Below are 21825 nucleotides of genomic sequence, written 5' to 3'. Positions count from 1 at the left end.
TATCATTTATGGCAACAACAGTAGACGAATGTTAGATGTTAGTTCTGAGTACATGGTTTCAAATGCACATGAATATGAACGAACTAAAACGGCCTATCTATATCAAGATAAAGAAAAACAAAACAAAACAGATGAAAAACAAGATTCAGAATAAATATAAATATACGGCGAGCGCGAATAAAAGAGTAACACGAGAGTCTGCAATTGATTATGAATATGGACTATGTTTAGTCAATTGGTTGGAGATGCTCCTCAATTCTCTTTTGAAATGACTTCGGATGCTGGTGTTTCTGAAGGTGATAGGGACAATTACATACTTTATGCGCCCGCATACTTACAGCGAACTGACCAGTCCTTAGTATGGCTTGCCTTTCTGATGTCATTACATGATCAGGTGAAGAAATTGTGAAATTTGTCCGACAGTCTCAAAGAAAGAACCCCATGAACAAAACTGTCGATCAGTAGTTCGTAAATTTGTTTGAAAATGTCTAGAAAGTTTAGCTTCTTGGATAGTGGTTCGGAATGAGCTCTCCAATTGTCGTAAAAATGAAATTGCCAGGTCTTAAAATATTAATTTTATATTTGTACATTTCCTGAATCGGAGGCGAAAGAAAATCGAATGCACATAATCTAAATTCAACGTTTTATGTTGTTTCTGCTACTTACGTGTATGTGTGGTAGGCTATTCTCTCACTCTGACCTGTCACACTGGCTCCGTCTCCGAAATCATAACTATATTTCACACTTAATCCCTGTGAAATATTACTTGATACACTACTTTCCTCGAAAGATAGTAAACTTCCTGAAATTTTAGAGGACAAATTCAAAAAATTTAGAAAGAATTTTGCAAATTTTGAACTATTTCTTCATGCATCATGTCTTGATGTAAAGTTACGTCACTCTTTGGCGTATTTATAGTATATTGACGACTCTTTTAACGAATCAATTACGATTATGCAAATGAGTCTATTAACATGAATAATTAACCTTGCTCCGAGTAGACTTAGTGGGTTTATTGTTTCCGATGATTGGTGACGTCATTTACGTATTATAACTAAATCACAAGCCTCAAGCTTGTGCAAATAAATATACACTGATCGAAAAGTTGAGAGAGATCTAAAAACCTTATATATATTGTGTCAAGGATTTCGTGGAAAAAATATAAAAATGTCTTACCGACTGGTTCGAGGTAGTACCCATACAATACTATAGGGGTCTTGAATATCATATTGGCCATAAAGCCACCACAGCTGATGTACGGGTTTCCAGAACACGCAATATTACAATTGTCAGAATTACCATAACCTGTGCTACCTCGGGAATTTGAACAAAAACAAAGATCGCCTTGTTGTGTGCCGGCGTAGCTGTAGTAATAGAAAGAGGAATGGAAATTATTATCATATATGCTTAATAAATGCAATCACCATCAATCTGACGACTAATTAACTACAACTAAAACTTGATATTAAAAACTGACATTCTTTGTATGAGTTTGTATTCATAAAACTTTTGTAGATGAAAAAGTACAAAATGACATGAACCAGAAACGTATATTATCAAGTAAAAGATTTGGTATTTACATGTCAACGGTCGAAATAAAGTAACTGATTCAAATTATCGAGTGTTAATTGCAATTAGAAATGATATTTTTGAACATTTCAAAATGCGCCAACCTAGTATTTTACAAGACTAAGTCTACATTTTCAAAAGAATAGTTTTCAGGTAATATAAAGAATTCGAAGTCTTTGCTTGCACCATCATGGTTTTGTATACCTCCATGGTTGTTCCTACAACTTGGTCCGCCGATAGTAACATCCATCGTGTCAGAGACTTTATAAATCAAATGCTGTGTATTTGAACGATTTTTAGAAATGTTTGGTATCAACTCAAATAGAAATACTTACTTGTAAGACCTGTCGGCACAATATGTGATGCACTGGTCGGTTGTAAGACTACCTCGATCAAATAGTCCAACTGGAACAGACATCTCCCTTTCCTCTACCGAATCGTCAAAACAACCTTCAAATGCTGTAGGAATATTAGAACAACGGGGAAAAAAGTAATAAGACTGGAAACTATAAACACGATAAATTGTTTTCTATTTCAGAAATTGTGCCTGTCTTGAACGAACTAGTTTCTTTTCTTTTCAATACGCAATCATATAAGAAACTTTATTCGATGTGGAGAAAGTCGATATGATTTTCAGAGGCCTATGGGTGAGAAATTGATATTTATTTTTAATTGATAAAATACCTTCAGTACACATTTCTTCTTAAAAAACCTTGTGAAGTAATATGGCCCAATATTTTTGTAGCCAAATATTATTTTGTCATTTGGAGGTTTAGGAAGTGATTTGTAAACGAACCGGATAAACACAAGTCATCAGTTGTAATTCTAAGTTAAACCGAACCTGAATATCATATCCTATCCTATCCTACATGTACATACAATGCATGGTTGTAGTGTTGCAATATATGGACAAGCGGCAAACGCGTTATGTTTGTTAACCCAACTTTACATGACGAAGTTAATGGTGTTTTAGTAGTGCTACATGGCAATGGAGCCACAGGTGTAGTGAAAAATAAGGTTTTTGTACTCACCGAAGGGAGAGACAAGAGCTTTCAAGGAATAGGCTCGTTCAAGGCTACCAGAAATTGTTAGCACATCCCCAACCGTCTTCGAACTGTAATCTAAGTCACTGTGCGAAGCATATACCATGCCTCGGATTTCTGATCCAGATCCGTCGTATTTGACAGCATAACCAGCACTGTTCCATCTCAAACCAATCAAATCTCCCGGTTGAAAAAGAATACGTTCGTGCTCGTTGAGTGTGACTTCGGTTGCTTCTATGGTAGAATGCTGACCGGATATCTCGTTCTCGCCGATCATCTCATATTGGTTACTGCTAACTTCCCGATACACTCCAACCTTAAAGTCGTTGTTGGTATTACTGAAGAAGTTCCATCCTTGGACTTGTCCGTAGCACTGAAATGGCTGACCGCTAAATAACATGATGTAGTTGGCCGAATCCCCACTCCCTCTATCCTTCACATCATAACCCCATTCCTCTGACGGACACGCCATCGTAAAATCTGGAATAAACAATTTTTTTAAATTAAATAAGAAACCTGAATGTTATATTAGACTAACTGAAAACAAAGCTTCGACACGAGGAATCACAATGATGGCATTCTTGGACTATGATGCTAAGTGCATTATGCAATGCAATGCAATGTGAAATAAACGAGTTAGTTCGTTCGTGAAGAGATCTAAAAAAAATTACAATTTCATAAACCCAATCTTCAATGTTAAACATTAGTTTTTCAGACCCCAAACAGGTTCAACAATCATTCATACTTCAACCAACCATTCCTATCAGATACGGTAAGGATTGAAGGCGTAGTATACATAGCTTCAAGTTGTCTACGTCATCGGATCTGTGTGATTCTGCTGAGCTCATTATAGCCATAGAATACAGTTGATAGAATGAACACATCGGAATTACAGATCCATACTGTAGAAGGGCGAGCATAGCAGAAACACAGATTCAACGACGTACACAGACTAGAATACACACTATATTTCCAAAGTCTTACCTTCAGTTTCATATATGGCTCTGAGGGGATAGTGCTTGTCATCTGTACTGGCGACCGAATAGGCAGTCCCTGCGGTTAACGTGGAACCATAGCTACTATGAGAAACGTACTTGACACTGATCGAATCCTCAGAATTATCGTAGCTGAAGGGATTAGTCGACCATCGGAGACCAATGAAGTCCCCAGGCTGGAAGGCAACTCGTTCGGCTTCCGGTACCTCTCTTGTCGTGGTTCCCGAACTCGAACCCGATATGGTGTTTTCGCCAACCAGTTCGTAGTAAGTTCCATATATCCATCTCCAGACGCCAGCTTTGAAAGAAGCTCCATTTGTGCTGTAGAAACGCCAGTTTGCGATTCTTCCATAACAGGTAAACGGAATGGTGTCGAAAATAGTAAGTCGGTTTGCCGCATCAGTAAACAGTCGTGTCTTGAAGAGGACCCCTGTGCCTAGGTATTCATCAGTACAGAACTCAAGACCTAAAAGACAAAAAAAGTAAATAAATAAAAGTAAAACATAGATAATAACACGAGAGAAAATCCCCAAAATCGTTTTAATTCTTACTACAATTAAATGTACTTCAGATCTGTGCTCCTAAACTTCAAAGCTCAGAAGGGTAATTTCAAATCACATTCAGATCAAAATGTTATGATGATGTTGTTGTTGTTGTTGGCGGCTAGTCCAATTATATGTATATATATATATATATATATATATATATATATATATATATATATATATATATATATATATATATATATATATATATATATATATATATATATATATATATATATATATATATATACTATTACGCTCAGCCATTGCGGTATAGAACACTGTCTTAGCAGATTGATACTCACCGAGTTATATATATATATATATATATATATATATATATATATATATATAACGTCACATCTGTAGATGGCGGGGTTCAGATGAAAATGCAAACGTGTACATGCAAATTCAAGCAAAAATAAGGCCTGTTTTGAGTTTTCATTTTCTATAATCAGTTTGTTTGATATTTCGCTGATAAAAATAGAACACTTCAAAAGCCTATTTTTTAATATTTTTTACAACATGCTATCGTTGATTAAATAAAGTCAATACTTTGAGCACATGCTGACATGCTGACTCGTTCAAGATAGAAATAAAATGTAGCTTTCACATTGTTACCACTGAAGTGTCTAGGTATCTATTAAGTTGACATTAAGATATCAATTTAACACTTATAGCTACGGGAGTGCCACAGACAGTCTGTGCGATGTCACGTGAAATTGACTGTAAACTCGTGAATTGATTACCAAGTTACTTACCTACACCAGCTGTATGGCCAAGTAAGACCTGTGAAAGTGAAAAATAGAAAAAACCCTCCACATCATATCGTCAATTACAACAAGTCATGCAACGTTTGAAATGTTATCGATTTGGTACGTCTGTCTAGCCCTCAATGTGATATGCATTTTGTATTTTAGGAAGCCTCTAAATGACATTTCAATTACGTCTATGTAACACACTTATTCCTAAATTTACTTGCCTCTGGCTTCATTTGTTTTAATTTGAAAAGTAGACTACGGTCTAACAACATGTATATTAGACTCTCAGCCTTCTTCAGTCTTGTCATCGATTTTTTGCTCATAAGGTATCATATCATCACTATCCATTTTTATTCTGTACGTTGAATATTTTTGTCACTTCTTTTTAGTAAAAGTATCAGATAGTGGTGGTCGAAGTTACACAGGCTTCTCGGTTTGGTTTAAATGATCATACTGACCAATCGCGAGTTAAATAAACGATTCAAAAGCCAGATTTGACTGACTTTTTAGTATGTCAACATGGCCGTCATCTTGTACAGGTGTGGCGATTTGTGTCATGCAGTGCTATCGGAGGCACAGAATTTACACTTACCATTACAGTGGCGCAGCTCAACCAAGTCACAATTTTTAACCGAAACATATCAGTCACGCTAATACACTCGGAATTTACGGGAAAAATTCCCGGCTATCCTCGGAAAGGAAAACCAGAATCTTGGACGCGAATTTCCGTCACCCAGCGTTGTCCTGATTGTCGATCTCCACTTTCTTGTTTTCCAGAACTTTTACGCAACGCAACTTACGGAGGCTGTTGCATTAGCTGCTTGTCACCCCTTTCTGGCATTTAACTGCTAAAAATATTGGCACATATTGATTGTATTTTTGGTTGAAAGTGCTCTCAAGTTATTTTATAAATGTAACTTTGTTACAGGATTACGCAGAAATCTGCCACTTTCACGTGAAATACTTTTTTTTCTGAAATAGTTGCAGTTACCTAAATAGGGGAGGGCAGGCCATAGAACGAAGAGCAAACATAGGCGCTATGACGAGCAAGTCTGCTGTGTGTGTTGAAAGATTTCGTCGATAGATATATTGATTTTACTATACTCTAGATTGTTGTAACATCCGGGTCAAGTCGAACTGATATGTACGTGATACAACCTGTCTTTTTAACGAAATTTAACTTGAGTAAGTTTACACTGATGTATTTTTGTAGATTACCAATAGCGACATGACAATCTAATGACGAACTTCAAGTTTAAGTTGAAATAAAGATATTTTTCTGTAGACGTGTCTTTGAACACAGGTTCAGAACGATCGATATCGTGCCAGAGATAATCTGTCTTAGGCAGCATTACAAATCAAACGGTGTACAGTTATATTTATGAACATTTGCATTGAACCGCTTTGGTTTTCTAAGTTGTACTGTGGACTCTTAAGGAGCTCGGAAATACTAATTGTTTGCCCAAGATCGTTTGAAACAAATGGTAGTCCAAATTAACAATATAGTCTTGTTATTTTGGCGGAGATGTACGTTTGTTTCTGCTGACAATGTCAGAAAACTTTTGCAGATTTCTAAGATCAATATTCATGAATAATTAATTAAGATCGTCGACACATACAAATTCTGAAGTCGCTTTTATAGTTTGGTTAAGTTTGAAGTTGCAATAAAGGAATGCCGTTTGTCATTTTGAACAAAATAACTTTGAAAGAGATGACACATTTTCCAAAGTGCCTCCATTTGTTGGTTTATTGATCAACAGTCGCATCCTTAGAGTGGGACAACGTCTTAAAGTTTATCGATCGCTTTCTCTTGTTTCCACATTCTACCTTAATGCGCATGCTCATATTTAGTTACTATAGGAATGATACGTGCTTTTTCTCCTTTTCTTGGTCTCTTTAATATTGAACCTGGGTGTTTCCACTGCGCAACTTTGCAGATTCATTGACAGCATTGCCTTATCAAAATAACTTGGGTATCGTCATTACGAAAATTAGTATCCAAGGAATCAACTTTCTTTGCAAGTATCTTTTGACATGGAACATGTAGAATAATGGAATGCTGACCAATAAAACTTAGATAGAGATTTGAATGAATAACCAACATCTTCATACTTGTTAAAGAAAACTCGCACCTTCAAGTATGTTTACACAACTACTTTAATTTATTCACACATAATAAAATAATAAAGCAATTTCAACGATTATAGTGAATAATGTGTAAGTGACTGAATTTGAAAGTGTGAGAGAGAGGGGAGGGGGAGATGCATACATGTGTTGTTCGATTGTCTGACAAACTAATGGAAATTCAACAACAAATCAAAACAAAACGTACAACATTAAACTTTAGGATTGCTTGTATACATATCTAGTGTTTTAAAGTTTGGTTGTCAAAGTAAAATGTGCCATTTATTTCTAGTTGTGTGAAAATGGATACACAATTATTTCAAAATGTTAATATTGATGTGTAACTAATGTGTGTATATGTAAGTGTGATTTATGGGAAGGGGAGCTGTGTCACTAACTTGGATGGACTTGAAACTCTATATACAACCTAAATCTGAGTTTAACGCATGACTAAACCCATTACCTACTTTATAGTACTATAAAGACAAATGTAAGGTTTGATTTTCCGTGTATGTTGGTTAAAATTCCTACCACGATAAAAAATACACCTTGAACTTTTTAAAAAAGTTATTCAGAACACTAACACTCTATCAAAATATATCAACTAAAGTGAAACGTACAATTGAAACTAGAATACACATACTTCACAATTTTCGAGGTCTAAATTTTCTTAGAATTTTTAAAAGTGACTTGACACATGTTAATTATTTTCTTTAAGACGTAAATATTTGTCGTGGTTTATCATCATCGACGTCTTCGAGAATGTCTTTATTTTCTCTTTTCTCTGCTCGAACCAGTTCATTTAGACGATCTACCATTTCTGACAACTTGTCTCTCAATTCATCACATTCCACATCTCCCTTGTCAGCACCTGTATCCAAAAAGTGACAAAAAAGTTAAAGTTTACAGGGCAATCAAACAAATTATCAAACTTTCATACCCTTTCCGTCACGGTTGTCACCTCACGGTTACATTTTTGTGCAGCGGGTCTAGCTTTTAGTATACAATCTTGTTGACGTGTCTTTCCAAATTACCCACCATTTTTCTTGAAGAAGAAAACAAAATTGTGCAGATAGCGTTTTCAAAAATTATTCTAGCTCCCATTTTATAGTGATATTTGCTGTGGAAATCATCCTATCGACCCGCATGTCAAAACACCGATGCGCGGCCACAACCGTTCGCAGCGCCCTCTACGACAAGAAAATGCCATAATGCTTTAGTCATACAAATATTTACCTTCAAGATACTGGTACGCCTTCACACTATTCTGTATACGTTTCTCAGAGAATCCTGTCCATTTCTTGAATCTGTCAATCATGAAGTCGACAATCTCTAGTTCGTTCTTGAGTCGGTCGTTGTTCGCCTTGGCTCGGGAAAAGCCTTCGTTGATAATTGACAGGAACATGTTGAGCATTACAAACATGACGATTATGACGTAGTGGAAGAAGAAGATGGGTCCAAGATATCGACTTGCCATTACCATGTCTTCAAACTCAAATTTACCTGGTCAAAACATGTTCAGAAAAAAAGATGTAGTTAAAGGCCAGTGGTAGGCTGATGCGCATGTCCGAGTGATGTTCTGTTTGTTTGTTGACGAATCAAACATGTGACAATGCTTTGTGTCGCAATCATTATGTTGGTGTCTGTTCTAGCCATCACTTTGAACTTGACTTGTTTGCGTGACGTCTGAGTTCAACAAAGAAATTATCTTTTGTAAACCATGTAAATTTCTGATCAGAAACAAAGTTTTATTTTAGTGTCCATAGTTACTGGTCAGGTTTTTCGTAGTTTAGGACCCCATAGCGTCCATAGTTACTGGTCATGTAGTGATGGACTCGGGGTACGTGTGTTAATCAGACGCTGGACTGCTACGCTTTTAGAGAGGTACAGCCTTTAGGTTTATGGTTCTTGGTGGTTATTTTAATCCATATTGAAATGTCCTTACATTTATATATGCCAACTAACAAGCAAAACATTGATCAACATGTATGTATTGATTCTTCTTTGTATTAATAACCTACTGAGTATTATAGAAAGGCTAGAGTCTATATGGCCAGAACAGCTTTTGGTGTATTTTCCAACAAAATTGACGAAAAAGTGACAAAACGTTACAGCTATGGGAGCTTTAAGAAACGCTTATTGAATCTTATAATTTTCATCATAGCATATTGACTTACCGAGTAGAGTTGAAAAGAGCGATTCTATGGTCAGCACGATGGTACTGAAATCCTTCAATGAAATACCAAAGATGAGGAATGCGAAGTGCGCAAAGCAAAAGAACATGATTCCAAAGATGATGAGGAAGAGGAACATGTCGTACCAACATATTCTGATGGTTTCACTTAGCAACAACATCCGACGGTTGAAACGTAATAGCTTGATGAATTTGATGGTGCAAAGGAAGAGTAAGACACTAACCATGTATCCATAGAGCTGAAAAATATGAGAAAACACATTACGATCATAATTTTTGCTTGATTCATCTCAGTTGGAAAAGTAAAACTATACAGTACTAGCTGATAAAAGACGATAAACGTTAAAACATATCGCGATACTATAGTTAAAGAAGCTACACCATGTCACTTACTAAAGACTGAAAGGCCGTGGCTACTACCCAGAGATGGGGATTTTTTTAATGTCTGCTGTCCGTGCCTTGAAACGTTATCCATGTATGGTATATACGTTGGTTTAGTAGAAACCAGACTTCTGTCATATCAAGTAGTGTTGATAACACACCAACAGAAGTTGTCAAATGTTTAGTTTTTGGCAACTTTTCAAGTTGAACAAAATATACACCATATATATATATATTTGGATTATTTAGTCACATGTCTTTCACAATCATGAAAATGAAATATTGCGTGATATGTTAATAAAGGGGACGCTTTGATATCTTCTCTATTAATATAAATATATGATTATGCGGTATTTGATTATGTTTTTAAAGCTTAATGAGGTATATGCCATATTTGATAAAATGCAAATAAGGCAGATCAACCTCTTCCAAGTATGCTAAATACAGAAAATTGATAAAGGCATTTTTGACAAAAGCTGGTGAAAGGTCAGATAAGATGCAAATTATGAAGACCAATCTCATACCAGTATGCTTTTGTGAAGACAATATTTAAAAAAGGTGTAAAGTCAAATAATATGCAGATTAGAACACCAACCTCGTCCCAGTATGATAAATATTGAAAGTTGGTAAAGGCATTTCTGTCTTCTTTGTACTTTTTGACGACATTCCAGGACACGACAAGTCTTAAGAAATACATCACAATTGCGGTTATGGCCAAGGAGAGACAGACGACTTCAAATAGATTCCAGAAACTTTTGAAGTATTTCTTCTTAAACTTCATTACCAATTTCATCTCTCTGTACACGAAGTACAGGATGCAGAGAGTATACAAAACTTCGGCCGCCATCACGAAATACATCCAGGTGCCGTAGTATCGGTCGAGGGGCATAATATGAAATTTAGTGTACGGAAATGCACCTAAACAGAAATAAACCATATAGTTATTTGTTGTTATTAAATTTACAAAAAGAGCTAGCCACATCCAACCCTCTGGCTTATATGACATAAAGAATTATCAAATTAAATACATAAAGGTTAAAGGTTAAATGCCTCGTGTAAAAAATGTGTGGTATCAATGGGAAATTTTAAAATTGTATATTGTAGTTTATCGTATATGTTCATGTGACTAAAATTTTGCGTTAAAGTTATTATTTTATCCAGGAATTCTTAGATCCCTGTATAGATTACTATAAAACATAAAGTGAACTTCATCCTATATAGTAGAAAAAGCGCATTTCAATTCAACAAATCATTTTTGTAAATGTAATACGAACAGTCACTGTGAAACTTAACATACGACTACTATTTATTCATTTTCAAACAAACAAACAAACAAACAAACAAACAAACACACAAATAAATAAATAAATAAATAAACAAACAACAAAACAAAAACAACCCCTCAAAAACATTTACGATGTGTTACAGATTTGCCAAACATAGTGTAATAACGCAGATAAATTGTCGTCAAAATTTGAATGTACCTCCAGTCGGCAGAAATTCCATGATGAGATACGACACTGCAAACAGGTTACTTGATGGATTGAACACCACGAATTCTATAAACACAGCCCTGGTGAATTGATCAACCCAGTTATTAGCCCTCAAATACGATGCCATATCAATTGCTGCGTCGTAGTCATTACCGAGTGTCGCCACATAGCCACCACCACTGTACGTAGCATGTTTGGTATAGTACGGGTAGGAGTCGATGGAATACCAATTCTTGTGCTCCCATACCGACATGTATTTATTCCGGTAGTTTGGTTCCTCTGTAAGTTTAAAGAGAAAGAGTGAGGATAAAAATGAAAACGTAAAAAAAAACATAGATGAATATATTTACTTAAATGTCAATTTCTGTATTTAATTTTCAGCCGTAAATAAGTGCAAAACGATTTCAACCTTCGACCTCGATCTTTCAAACCTCTCCAGATATTTTTCCAGAAATTTCTATATTTTTTTGTACTTGAACAGTATATACTGCATCGTTAAATTTTTCGATTGCTAAGATATAAATTTCAGGAAAATGTTCTTCACTGAAATAAAAACTAAGTTACTTAGGTGTAGAAGGACAATTTGGTACTTTTCAGTGATGTGTCACAATATCTACATAAATGTTGAAGTTTATAAACATATAAGGGACATTTCTTTCGTTATTATTGGAACGTTTGTGCTTGACAACTGAAAACATACCTGTTCCATTGGCAATCGCTTCCCATCCTTCTAACATATTGTCAGAGAGTTCATTTGAATAGCTGTATTCCATACGACATCGATCGATAACACTCTGGAATTCTTCACGAATAGAGCAATTTTCTAAAGAAAAACCATGATGATGGACGAAGATTAGGTAATCGTTTTATCCTGGTACATCAATTGCAGTATCACCTTTGTGATCACTGTACTTTGTGTATAAATTGTGTCTTGCAATCTTGCAGGCATTTCGGAAGAAGCTTAAGAGGGCGCCCTCATGAGAAAAGGAGAAGGATATCAAAAACGTGAGAGTACATGAAAATCAATTACAAATGACAAAGGGAGTATGTGGTATATCTGGTGTATTTTTTTCGACATGATTTATATTGAGGTTTGCCCTTGTAGATACTCAGTTATTAGAGTTTGTTAGTTGTCAAAGGTTGAGGTGGTGCAAGCTGGGTTTAAATCCTTTTGACATGTGACATATCTGACATAAAACCTCGATGAAACTATTATTCCAATGAGGTAAGTTTAATGTCGAGACATGCCTTCTATGACATTACATTACAATTTTCCCTGGCATTATTAGATAGATGATTACATTGGAATGATTTCTCAACATTTTCATAAATTACGTATAATTTATGTCCAGGTTGGAGTTCACTAACTTGCAATCGATGGTCAAAGGTGCTTCAGTGAGTAAACTACTGCCAGTATATTTTCAACATAAAGCAAAACTTGCACTCAAAAGACATATAGACTCAGCTTGTGCTCCGTAAAGGTCAAAGTGATAGTTTCTAAAACATAAAGTCATCTACAAACCCGTTTTGACCCTAGCTTGTCTGAATTGCGCCACTCCGACTAACACTGACGATCTGTCTGCAATCATTCCAGTATTAGCACCGTATTTGTCTCGTTCACCGTTGTACCAATCACTGGTGAAAAAGCTTGGTATCAACACATTTTCAGTGTAGTTCCAGAAATAATCTCGGGTGGATATCTAGAAAGACGAAAAAGGTTTCGATTTCACAATTAGGCGGTTAGAATATTACACTGACCACAGAATCAACTCGTTGGTCAGTTTGATTCTGAAAAGTAACTTTCCAAGTTTCATCACTGATTTGAAACGTGTTGTCGTAAATTATTATGGTGCATCACTTTTTAATGTAAGCATCATTGTATTATGTGATATCGCTGGTAAAACATCTTGACAATGCGGGTATTATACCTTTACATTAAAGTCTTTTTTTCTAGTCTTGTAATAAGACCTAGGCTCCGAATGTAGCCGAACAAAAGCCGAAGAAAGTCGGGCGGCTTAGCAGCTAGACTAGTCTTTTCATTGTACTGGCAGATCCATTCTGCCCCCCCACCCAGACTTCCATTACACATACCAAATACTACGGTATCTCAATATTCAGCATTGTCTTCCCCCTTCACTTGCACAACAATTGGTTAACGGCATGATAAAGCAGAAAGTTTGATAACCATAACCACGTACCGATTGGTATTTCATTTTACCATTGTACCCAGCATTGACGAATTGATCCATCAGGGAATTGCTGAACAGGTATCCAGCCGGGTCGCGGTTACCATAGCAAATAATCATCAGGAGATATAGAAACATCACATAGAAGACGATCTCTTTCAGGATACCGTGCATTCTAATCTCTTTAAATCTGTCAGATGAAAGTAAACGTCAAATTTTCAGTAAGAAATTGTCACTTTCCTGGTTCTCATGATTTACATGCAACTTCACACACACACACACACACACACACACACACATATATATATGTGTGTGTGTATGTATATATATATATATATATATATATATATATATATATATATATATATATATATATATATATATATATATATATATATATATATATATGGGCAACTGTGTGTAAGCAGAAGACAACGATTGATAACAATGGACACAAACCAAAGCAGTGGTCTATGGATAGGAATCAGAATTTGTTCCAGATTACATAGCGTTGAGAACCCCTTGAGGCGCTTCACACTGCAAAATTAAAAACAAAACAAAACAAAACTCAGTCTTTAATGGGAAAATTTAAATACGTCATCGTCATACCTGATTTGTCGGGCCGTTTCAAGTTCATCGGTATCAGGTAATCGTAGACTGGACATGCGCAGTGCCTTTTCACGTTGTAGTTCAGCCATCTTTTCAGGATTGTTCAGTTCATCTACCGTCATCCTTTCGTGGACCCACTCTTCGTCTTTGTCAAGGTGAGGAGAGTCTTCATCTTCCTCAGCTTTGTCGGGGGTTTTGATAACCAAGGCGTAAAACACAGCAAGGAATAATACCTATCGGGTAAATAAAGGGTAAAATAGATTTCCTACGACTAATTTGCCTTTGCGTGTGGTCTTTTGGGCTGATTTATATGGATTTCCAAAATCTTAATGTTTTAAAAAATAGTTTGATCATTTTTGAAAGGATTTAGAGGATTATTATGGTTCGATTCTAAAATTAAGCTGTTTTGTGCTTGACATTCACTGGACTGTAATACGCTCTGTCGTTCCGTCATTGTTGGGAAGCTTAAAGCCGCTGCGTGAGGGCGCCCCGACACTGCACATCTTACAGACTACAATTTCACGGTCAAGTTAGAATTGTTGGCATTACATTTTGGCGGGAGCGGGTTTGATACTACAAAATCAAAGATGTAATTGTCATATTATCTAAACAAGGACTGAAATAAATTGCTTACCTTTATTGGTTGGGAGATGAGTATATCTTGTATGAGAGAGAATGCCATTGATTTTAACCACTCAGTAGACTTCTCCTTGCCAAATTGTCCAGCTACTTCTATGGTCATAACAAATGCCACGGCCATAGATGCTCCAGCCAGAAACCAAGCCACATATACAAAACCCCATGGCAATTCACATTTCTTCTTCTTTTTACGGATTTTCTTGTATCCTGCTACCGGCTTCTTCATATATTCGCTGGCCCCTTCCATATTAACGGAAACTCCAGAGTACGAGATAGTGCTGATACGACTGATGGGCCGACTGGTGTGAGAAGCCATGCTTTCTGGCCTTGGTTTGTTTTCTTTGAGAAACTGGTCCTCTTCTTCCACGTCAAGCATCTGTAACTGATGCTCTAATTCTGATTTCGCCTTAGCAGCACCTGGCCCACATTCGGTTTTAGCACTCATACTTGTACGCACGTATGAAGAGGCAGGGTCCCCCGTTTCCTTACGTCGGCAACAACAGCAACAGTTTACTTGCGGGTGCTCCCTCACAGTCCGAAATATCTGAACCACGATCAAGTTGACTGGGAACACCATAAGGCTGCTGATCACACCGATACAGAGTTCTGCCAGTGAGAAATTAATCGGGCCGAGTGAATACGATGTCCCTCCTGCACCACCAGTTATATCTACGTTGTAGAAGAATATATTCGCCATCATGGTACAGAAGAGGAGAGATACGCAACAAGTCGCTCTCTGTACACGAGTGAATTTACTTCGTGGTGGTCTAATGAAGACTGAAAACCACAGATGACCGTCGCTCAGGTTACGTCTGGTCTTGCTGTAGAACAAATGTCCAAAACTGGTCAACTCACTCTTACCAGCCACAGGAATAACACGCTCGATCTACACAACATGAAAAAAACGAATGCATATTAATGAATAGATTTACAATAACAAATAATTGATTGCATAATTTGGTACTATTTAAACATAATTACCAAAAGCGAAATTCGCTCGTTTGACCATATTCATTGGTGGACTTCAATCCCCAACACTAAATTGATAACCACGTGTTTACTAAATGTGATTTGTCACGACGCTGACCAAAGATGAAAAGGCACTTTCCGATGTATGAGATCAATTCTGCTGGCTGATTGCACATGATAGTGTATCGTTGTTTTGTATCCTTGTCGTCGACTATAATAATTCGATGTTGCTCATATCGCACTTGTGATCTTTCGTTACATTTAAATGAACAAATGAAGTTTCCAAGCTTATTCGACAATCTGAACCGGTGATATTTTAGTAGAAAGAACATCGCTCTACCTGTCCGTCATCTTCCTCGACTGCAAGCCAGCGATCCAACATGAAATAAAACATGTTATCAGTCTGTAAATCCTTCACTGACACTCGGTTCAAAAACCAGCTTGGATATTTTCCTCCGTTGTCATGCCACAGACGTACGTGAATGAGGTTGCCGAGAGGCTCAGGTACCGCCATGATGAAAGAGTCAACACTTCCTCGCTCAAATATCTTTCTCTTATCGTCCACCAGGGGGCGGGGCTCTGTCTCTGCTTTATCTCCCGTCATAATTATGGAAACTTTAGCAGACGTTGCTAGACAGAAACATAACGATACATGGATAGTTAGAGAAAGAGAACACTATAACAACTCAGTTGCTATGCATACATTTATCCAGTATTCGAATACACCTAAGAATCTGAAGACATGATGCTGTGTTTGTTGTGGCAAGCTTGGCGACAGAAAACAACTATATTTCGTAATTACGCATATTATTTTTTCTCCTAAAATAATAATACCTATCGGTCTAGGAAAAAACGATTGCAATCGTTAGAAAATATCACAAACTATATCTCTGAAAGTGAATGTGGGAATGGTCTGTCGAGGACGAGTGGTTGATCCGATTCGAATTTCGTCTTGGAACATGGTGAATATATTGTAAAATGACGTAAATTTCGCCATTTCATTTGTACGATATTTCAGTGCAGTAGCTTCCTTTTCTCTAGTAGTCAACAGTCCGTCATATCCTAGTATTGGCCTTTGTATCATAACTGCAATGATTACAAAGTACTTTAATGCGTATCAATTACACTTACAAGCATTGTTTCGGACACCAGTAAAGATAGTAATTTCGTAGAAGTATTGATCCCTGGGGTCATTGTCCTTCAGAGGCGTAGCACCCACCTAATTTATCGTACAAAAACATAGATTATTATACAAATAGTTGTTTGACCACTGTGTAGCTTTATAGACATAAATGTTGCCAGTAAAAACTGTAAGATTATCATAGGTTTTGTTCAATAAGTTACTGCTCAGGAGAAGTAAATAAGAATGGAATTAATAGTTTTGACACAGAAAACAATCTGCAAAAACAAAGTACCCTTTCTGTCCAATAGCAAATCTCAGAAGATATCAGCTGTATAAATATGACAAAATTAATGTTTGCAAACAGCTTCGTAACAAAGAAGTACGGTATAAAGACTTATGCATACCTTTATCAAGTCTCTTTTGTCAGCCTTTCTGGCCCACACAATGACTGCAAGGTAGACCCCAATACAGGACACCATGAACGCAAAGACTACTGGGTTTTCATGAAGCTTGGTGAAAGCCGAGTCTCTGAAATCGACCCTGTTTATGGGTAACTGAAAGCCACCACCAAATAGCGTCAAGTGTCTCGCAAAACACTGAGTATCAGTTTGTGTTGATCTGGATCCAACCTGTTCATAGGGAATTCAAGTCTCCGTGAATGGTAGATAAATGCTGGACAGTGTTTATTCTGCAAACTACAGTACTTTCACCTTGATTTCTTAGTTTTTATCTGTAACTTTATATTGACTGTATTGCTTTCTAATATGTTATCATAAATTATTTTGGCCAATATACACACCAGGCATATTTTGCGGAAATGAAAATGACTAGTTGCCCGAAAACTTATTTCCACTTTCCAGTTTACCCATCTTATATATATATATATATATATATATATATATATATATATATATATATATATATATATATATATATATATATATATATATATATATATATATATATATTTATATATATATATATATATACAAGTTTGTTTTAAAAAAATGAATAAAAAGTTACACGTACTTCCATACCATCCTGCTTCCACACATCGTCATCAAAGTCGAAGTATTTACACTGTAGTGTATAGTCCCGTAGTTGATAATTCATCGGCCAGAAATTGACGTAATCGGACCCAGCAAGGTATGTGTCCGCAGCTGTCTCATTCCAACCACCGGTGTGTTTAACTCCGACGTAGATGTCAGCCGTAGTATTCATGTAACTAAGGAATAGAATAAGGAATATTAGCTGTATATAGTGACAAAATGTTAACAGGGAATGTTATTTACCGTACCTTACTCTAGCTCTGTTAACTATGTCTAGTAATTCTTTGGAACTAGTCTTGTAAACTGATAAGAAGCCCCCGTGAGGGAATTTTTGGCGAATAACATAGTGAATTTTTGAATTTTTAATATTTATGACTCGGAAAGTAAAATGAATGTACCTATATAAATCTTATAAAACATGGAAAATGTGACTGTCCTTGATATTCGTAAGTACTATTTTTATTACATCAACAATCACAGAATGTTATCAGGTAAACGTCCATACACTTCTACTCAGAATAACGTGATCCTAGTATTCTGTACAACTCAAAGAAATCAGATCCGACAGAAAACTAGACACGCGTTGAAGTTGTCCCAAGGTTTATCGTGCTATGTAAAACGACTGTGCTGAATCATAGCCTCAGGTATTGTCATTGCCGCTGTAAAGGAGGTTGGGACAGAGGTAATATTTTCAGCCAACTCTTGAAAGCATCCGTTCTTGAAAGTTCTCGTAAGTGCTCTTCATATTCTCAATAATCCTAAATTACCCCAGTTGACCCTAAACACCTTCATTGGAACACTTCCTACCTTTCTAGTAATACATTGCTGAAAAAACAAGTCCACAAGTACGGTTCCTCCAACTCCCATTGGTTGCTGACGTACAACGTGCCATTGTCACCCATTTCATACTGTGGAAGTCTCGGTATGGTACAGTTGAAATCGTGTTCGCCAACGTCGTCAGAAGGATACATATCAACGCCAAAATACAAGAAAAACGTAACATTCTCTGTGTTCGTGCCATTGACGTCTAACGGGCGCACCTCCACTACCAGAGCTGCTGGTTCGTCAAGAGCTGTCGGTAGGCATCGATGCAAATCAGAAAACGACAAACACACATGCGAACAACTGAGACAAACATGATAGCTACAGCATTTATCAAGATGTAACGAATAATAACTTTCCCTCCAAAACTTGTCATGCTGCTATGAATAACTGACGAGTACGATTTCTATCATCTTTGGAGAAAGTTCAATTTTTCGCTCAGAGGGATACATCAATTTACACAAATTTTCCCGCTCATTTATGAACGACGCAATGTAGAATATATGAATATTATATCAGATTAAAACCAGTTATAGCTCATCATTTTCAGTGACTTTGAAAATTTGTTTACTTATAGCTTTTGTCATAATTCGGAAATCGGTATTTCGCTAAAAGAGAGATGTGAAAGTCTCCTACTTACTAATCAAATGTATGGTCATATCGTCTCCAAAAGGAGTGGTTACATTGTATTGCCATTCAACGTTAAGATCAACGTGAGTTTCATCACGTGTTAACCATACTTCGATGGGATTCGCCAAGTCCTTCAGATCGATGGGTTCCCCAGTGTCATTGGTGAGATCCATCGAGAGTAGTGTACCTTGTACGTTATTTGAATTGTTAGTCCACGTGATGAAATTATCGTCGTATGTAATAACCTGCAAGGTATATGTAGTAATACAGAGTACGCTTATACACTGGTATTGTAACTCCGTGCTGATGTAATGTAATAAAGAATATCAAACAATTGCATACTAAAGATTCCTGTAAGAACTATATTGGAAGTGAGAGCAAAACAAGCCACGTACCTGTAGCCACCTGGATGACCAAACGCATAGTATTATTGGTCAGTCAATCAATCAGTCAGTCAGTCGGTCGACAACAACAACAACAACAACAACAACAACAACAACAACAACAACAACAACGATAATAACAGCCAACCATGATGTACGAATGCAGCTGACCAAAGTTTAAAAATGTTAAACAAATATAGAATAATCATCTACACAAATTTCCCTTATATTTAAATATGAAATTTCAAAAAAGGAAAAAAAAAGATGCTACAACATACCTTTTGCCCAATGAAAGTAATATTATCATCACCAAACATAGTTTGTGTGTTCGGTAGTTCAATTGTTACGCCATTACCCTGGTCATATTGTTCTGTTGAAATTGAAATAGAAGTTGTAAAAATTGGCGTCTATTGGGGCAAACTTGTAGCAAATCGATGAATTGTAATGCATTGTAAAATAAACACATGTAATAATAGCTATTATCAAACTGCTTTTCCAACTTTGGTTGAATCATAGACCCTACACGTGTAGTGTCTATGGTTGAATTGAATGATAAAACTAACAACGTGTCGCATACATTACCTTCATTTTGCTACGTTATTAGACTCTCCTAATTTTGATATTCCAACCATACTTCCCGCTGATGGAAAGTGGTGCATCAACAGCGTATTGCACAACATTGTGGTTTTAATCTTCCTACCTCAAAATCGTTGACAATTGTATTACAATGTAATTAAACGGAAGTGACGTTTAAGCTTAAAGCGAGGTGCCAAGTTTCTGTCGTCTGCGCATTATTCTTTTTTACTCAGTGTACGCACTGTACTAACCAGCATCCCACACTCAATATAATCATATTTACGTCATACAGAATACTTACCATCGATTGTGTAGATATTTGTAATAACTTACTGTTTTCCATATTCTCAGTAAATGTCATGCCCACTCTGATAGAAATGCCATTCCCAGCTACCGATACGTCGGTCTGTCCAGCCACCATTGTGTTTTGAACTGTGTCAGTAACTGATCTTGTTAAACTCATTGCTTTGGTTGCCCGTTCATGTGCCTAGCAACGACAATCGTTGGACGTTTGTTCAGAACGATTATGGAAAAATGCATTCGTGGCTATTTCTGTATACATTGTCACTTGTTTTCATTAGCATATGACAAATATTATTAAAATATCTATATCGTAAGGAGGTTAGCTACTCTATTCCTTTGAGACAATTATCATCATCATCATCATCATCATCATCATCATCATCATCATCATCGTCGTCGTCTTCATCATCATCATCATCATAATCATCATCATCATCATCGCCGCCGCCGCCGCCGCCGCCGCCGCCGCCACCACCACCACCACCACCACCACCACCACCACCACCACCACCACCACCGGTCTAAAATACATCTATCTGACAATTTCAACTTACTTGTTCTTCTGCTATATTAGCATCTTCGATAGCTTGTTCTAGATCTCTTCTGCGTCTTCTCTTTGCGCTGCTACTACTATCGTCAGGGGCTGCCGTTGTTACAAGCACATCCAAATCTGTTTGTAAGGCCTCCGCCGCTGCATGATACTGTTGTACCGTAGCTTTACTAGCAGCCAACGAATTCGCTTTTCAAGAAACATGTGGCAAACATTATTTAGAGTCATGCTGATGTTGTGTGTGTGTGTATATATGTGTGTGTGTGTGTGTGTGTGTGTGTGTGTGTGTTTGTGTGTGTGTGTGTGTGTGTGTGTGTGTGTGTGTGTGTGTGTGTGTGTGTGCATGTTATTATTTGAAAAGTAAAGTTTTAGTGGAACAAAAGTACCATTCAATGCATTCAAAATCATTATCATTGTAATCAAACCAACTGCTAGAAATTCCGTTCTATAGATTATTTGCTTCTTTACATACAAATAATCCCTATAAGATACATTTGTATTCCTTGACATTGTTCTTTTTCCTTCTTCTGTACTGACTTAATTTGACTTACAAACTACAGCCAATAGTCCACTACCAGCATCTTCCAGGTAGTCAGCCATTGTTCGGCCTTCAGTAGTCTTTTCTCCAAGGAACGACACCCATGTCTCTGATGTGGCCAACACAATATCCTATCAAAAGACACATGGTGTGCTTTATTTCTTCCCACAGAAAAAATAGTACTACGGAAAGTTAGAGCGGGGGAGGGGGGGGGAGTCAGAGGAACAGTGTTTCATCTGATATTGCGTATGTGTACAGGCTAGAAAACAGAAATAGAAAGGGAGGATAATTTGGTAGGAAGAGTGTGACTGCAAAGAGCGAAAGGAAAGGGAAGCAAAAGATA

The 21825-nt window shown here is 36.8% G+C and overlaps 2 protein-coding genes across 2 annotated transcripts in view; both read right to left on the bottom strand.

Annotated features, from left to right (window-relative positions):
• Positions 1 to 5221, bottom strand: part of LOC144434915 (uncharacterized) — a 32516-nt gene extending 27295 nt beyond the window's left edge. The window contains exons 1-7 of the mRNA XM_078123437.1: positions 5135 to 5221; positions 4914 to 4941; positions 3597 to 4073; positions 2601 to 3092; positions 1905 to 2028; positions 1177 to 1364; positions 667 to 802 (exon numbers count right to left, since the gene is read on the bottom strand). Coding sequence (XP_077979563.1) covers positions 667 to 802; positions 1177 to 1364; positions 1905 to 2028; positions 2601 to 3092; positions 3597 to 4073; positions 4914 to 4941; positions 5135 to 5221 — 1532 coding nt within the window. The remainder of the gene's footprint in view (positions 1 to 666; positions 803 to 1176; positions 1365 to 1904; positions 2029 to 2600; positions 3093 to 3596; positions 4074 to 4913; positions 4942 to 5134) is intronic.
• Positions 5222 to 7680: 2459 nt separating this feature from the next.
• The window catches only part of LOC144434914 (polycystin-1-like), a 34220-nt gene continuing 20075 nt past the window's right edge, over positions 7681 to 21825 (bottom strand). Inside the window, exons 23-42 of the mRNA XM_078123436.1 lie at positions 21496 to 21613; positions 20949 to 21133; positions 20425 to 20578; positions 19794 to 19885; positions 19143 to 19377; positions 18488 to 18752; positions 17661 to 17856; positions 17036 to 17260; positions 16640 to 16727; positions 15849 to 16138; positions 14535 to 15425; positions 13901 to 14133; positions 13304 to 13481; positions 12628 to 12805; positions 11806 to 11928; positions 11097 to 11384; positions 10208 to 10530; positions 9215 to 9470; positions 8274 to 8540; positions 7681 to 7908 (exon numbers count right to left, since the gene is read on the bottom strand). Of these exons, the coding sequence (XP_077979562.1) occupies positions 7751 to 7908; positions 8274 to 8540; positions 9215 to 9470; positions 10208 to 10530; positions 11097 to 11384; positions 11806 to 11928; positions 12628 to 12805; positions 13304 to 13481; positions 13901 to 14133; positions 14535 to 15425; positions 15849 to 16138; positions 16640 to 16727; positions 17036 to 17260; positions 17661 to 17856; positions 18488 to 18752; positions 19143 to 19377; positions 19794 to 19885; positions 20425 to 20578; positions 20949 to 21133; positions 21496 to 21613 (4743 nt within the window). The 3' untranslated portion in view covers positions 7681 to 7750. The remainder of the gene's footprint in view (positions 7909 to 8273; positions 8541 to 9214; positions 9471 to 10207; positions 10531 to 11096; positions 11385 to 11805; positions 11929 to 12627; positions 12806 to 13303; positions 13482 to 13900; positions 14134 to 14534; positions 15426 to 15848; positions 16139 to 16639; positions 16728 to 17035; positions 17261 to 17660; positions 17857 to 18487; positions 18753 to 19142; positions 19378 to 19793; positions 19886 to 20424; positions 20579 to 20948; positions 21134 to 21495; positions 21614 to 21825) is intronic.

The sequence above is a fragment of the Glandiceps talaboti genome, chromosome 5, assembly GCF_964340395.1.
Source record: "Glandiceps talaboti chromosome 5, keGlaTala1.1, whole genome shotgun sequence".
NCBI lineage: Eukaryota > Metazoa > Hemichordata > Enteropneusta > Spengelidae > Glandiceps > Glandiceps talaboti.
Note: the sequence above shows the minus strand (reverse complement) of the source record. Positions and strands in the feature narration are given on the sequence as shown.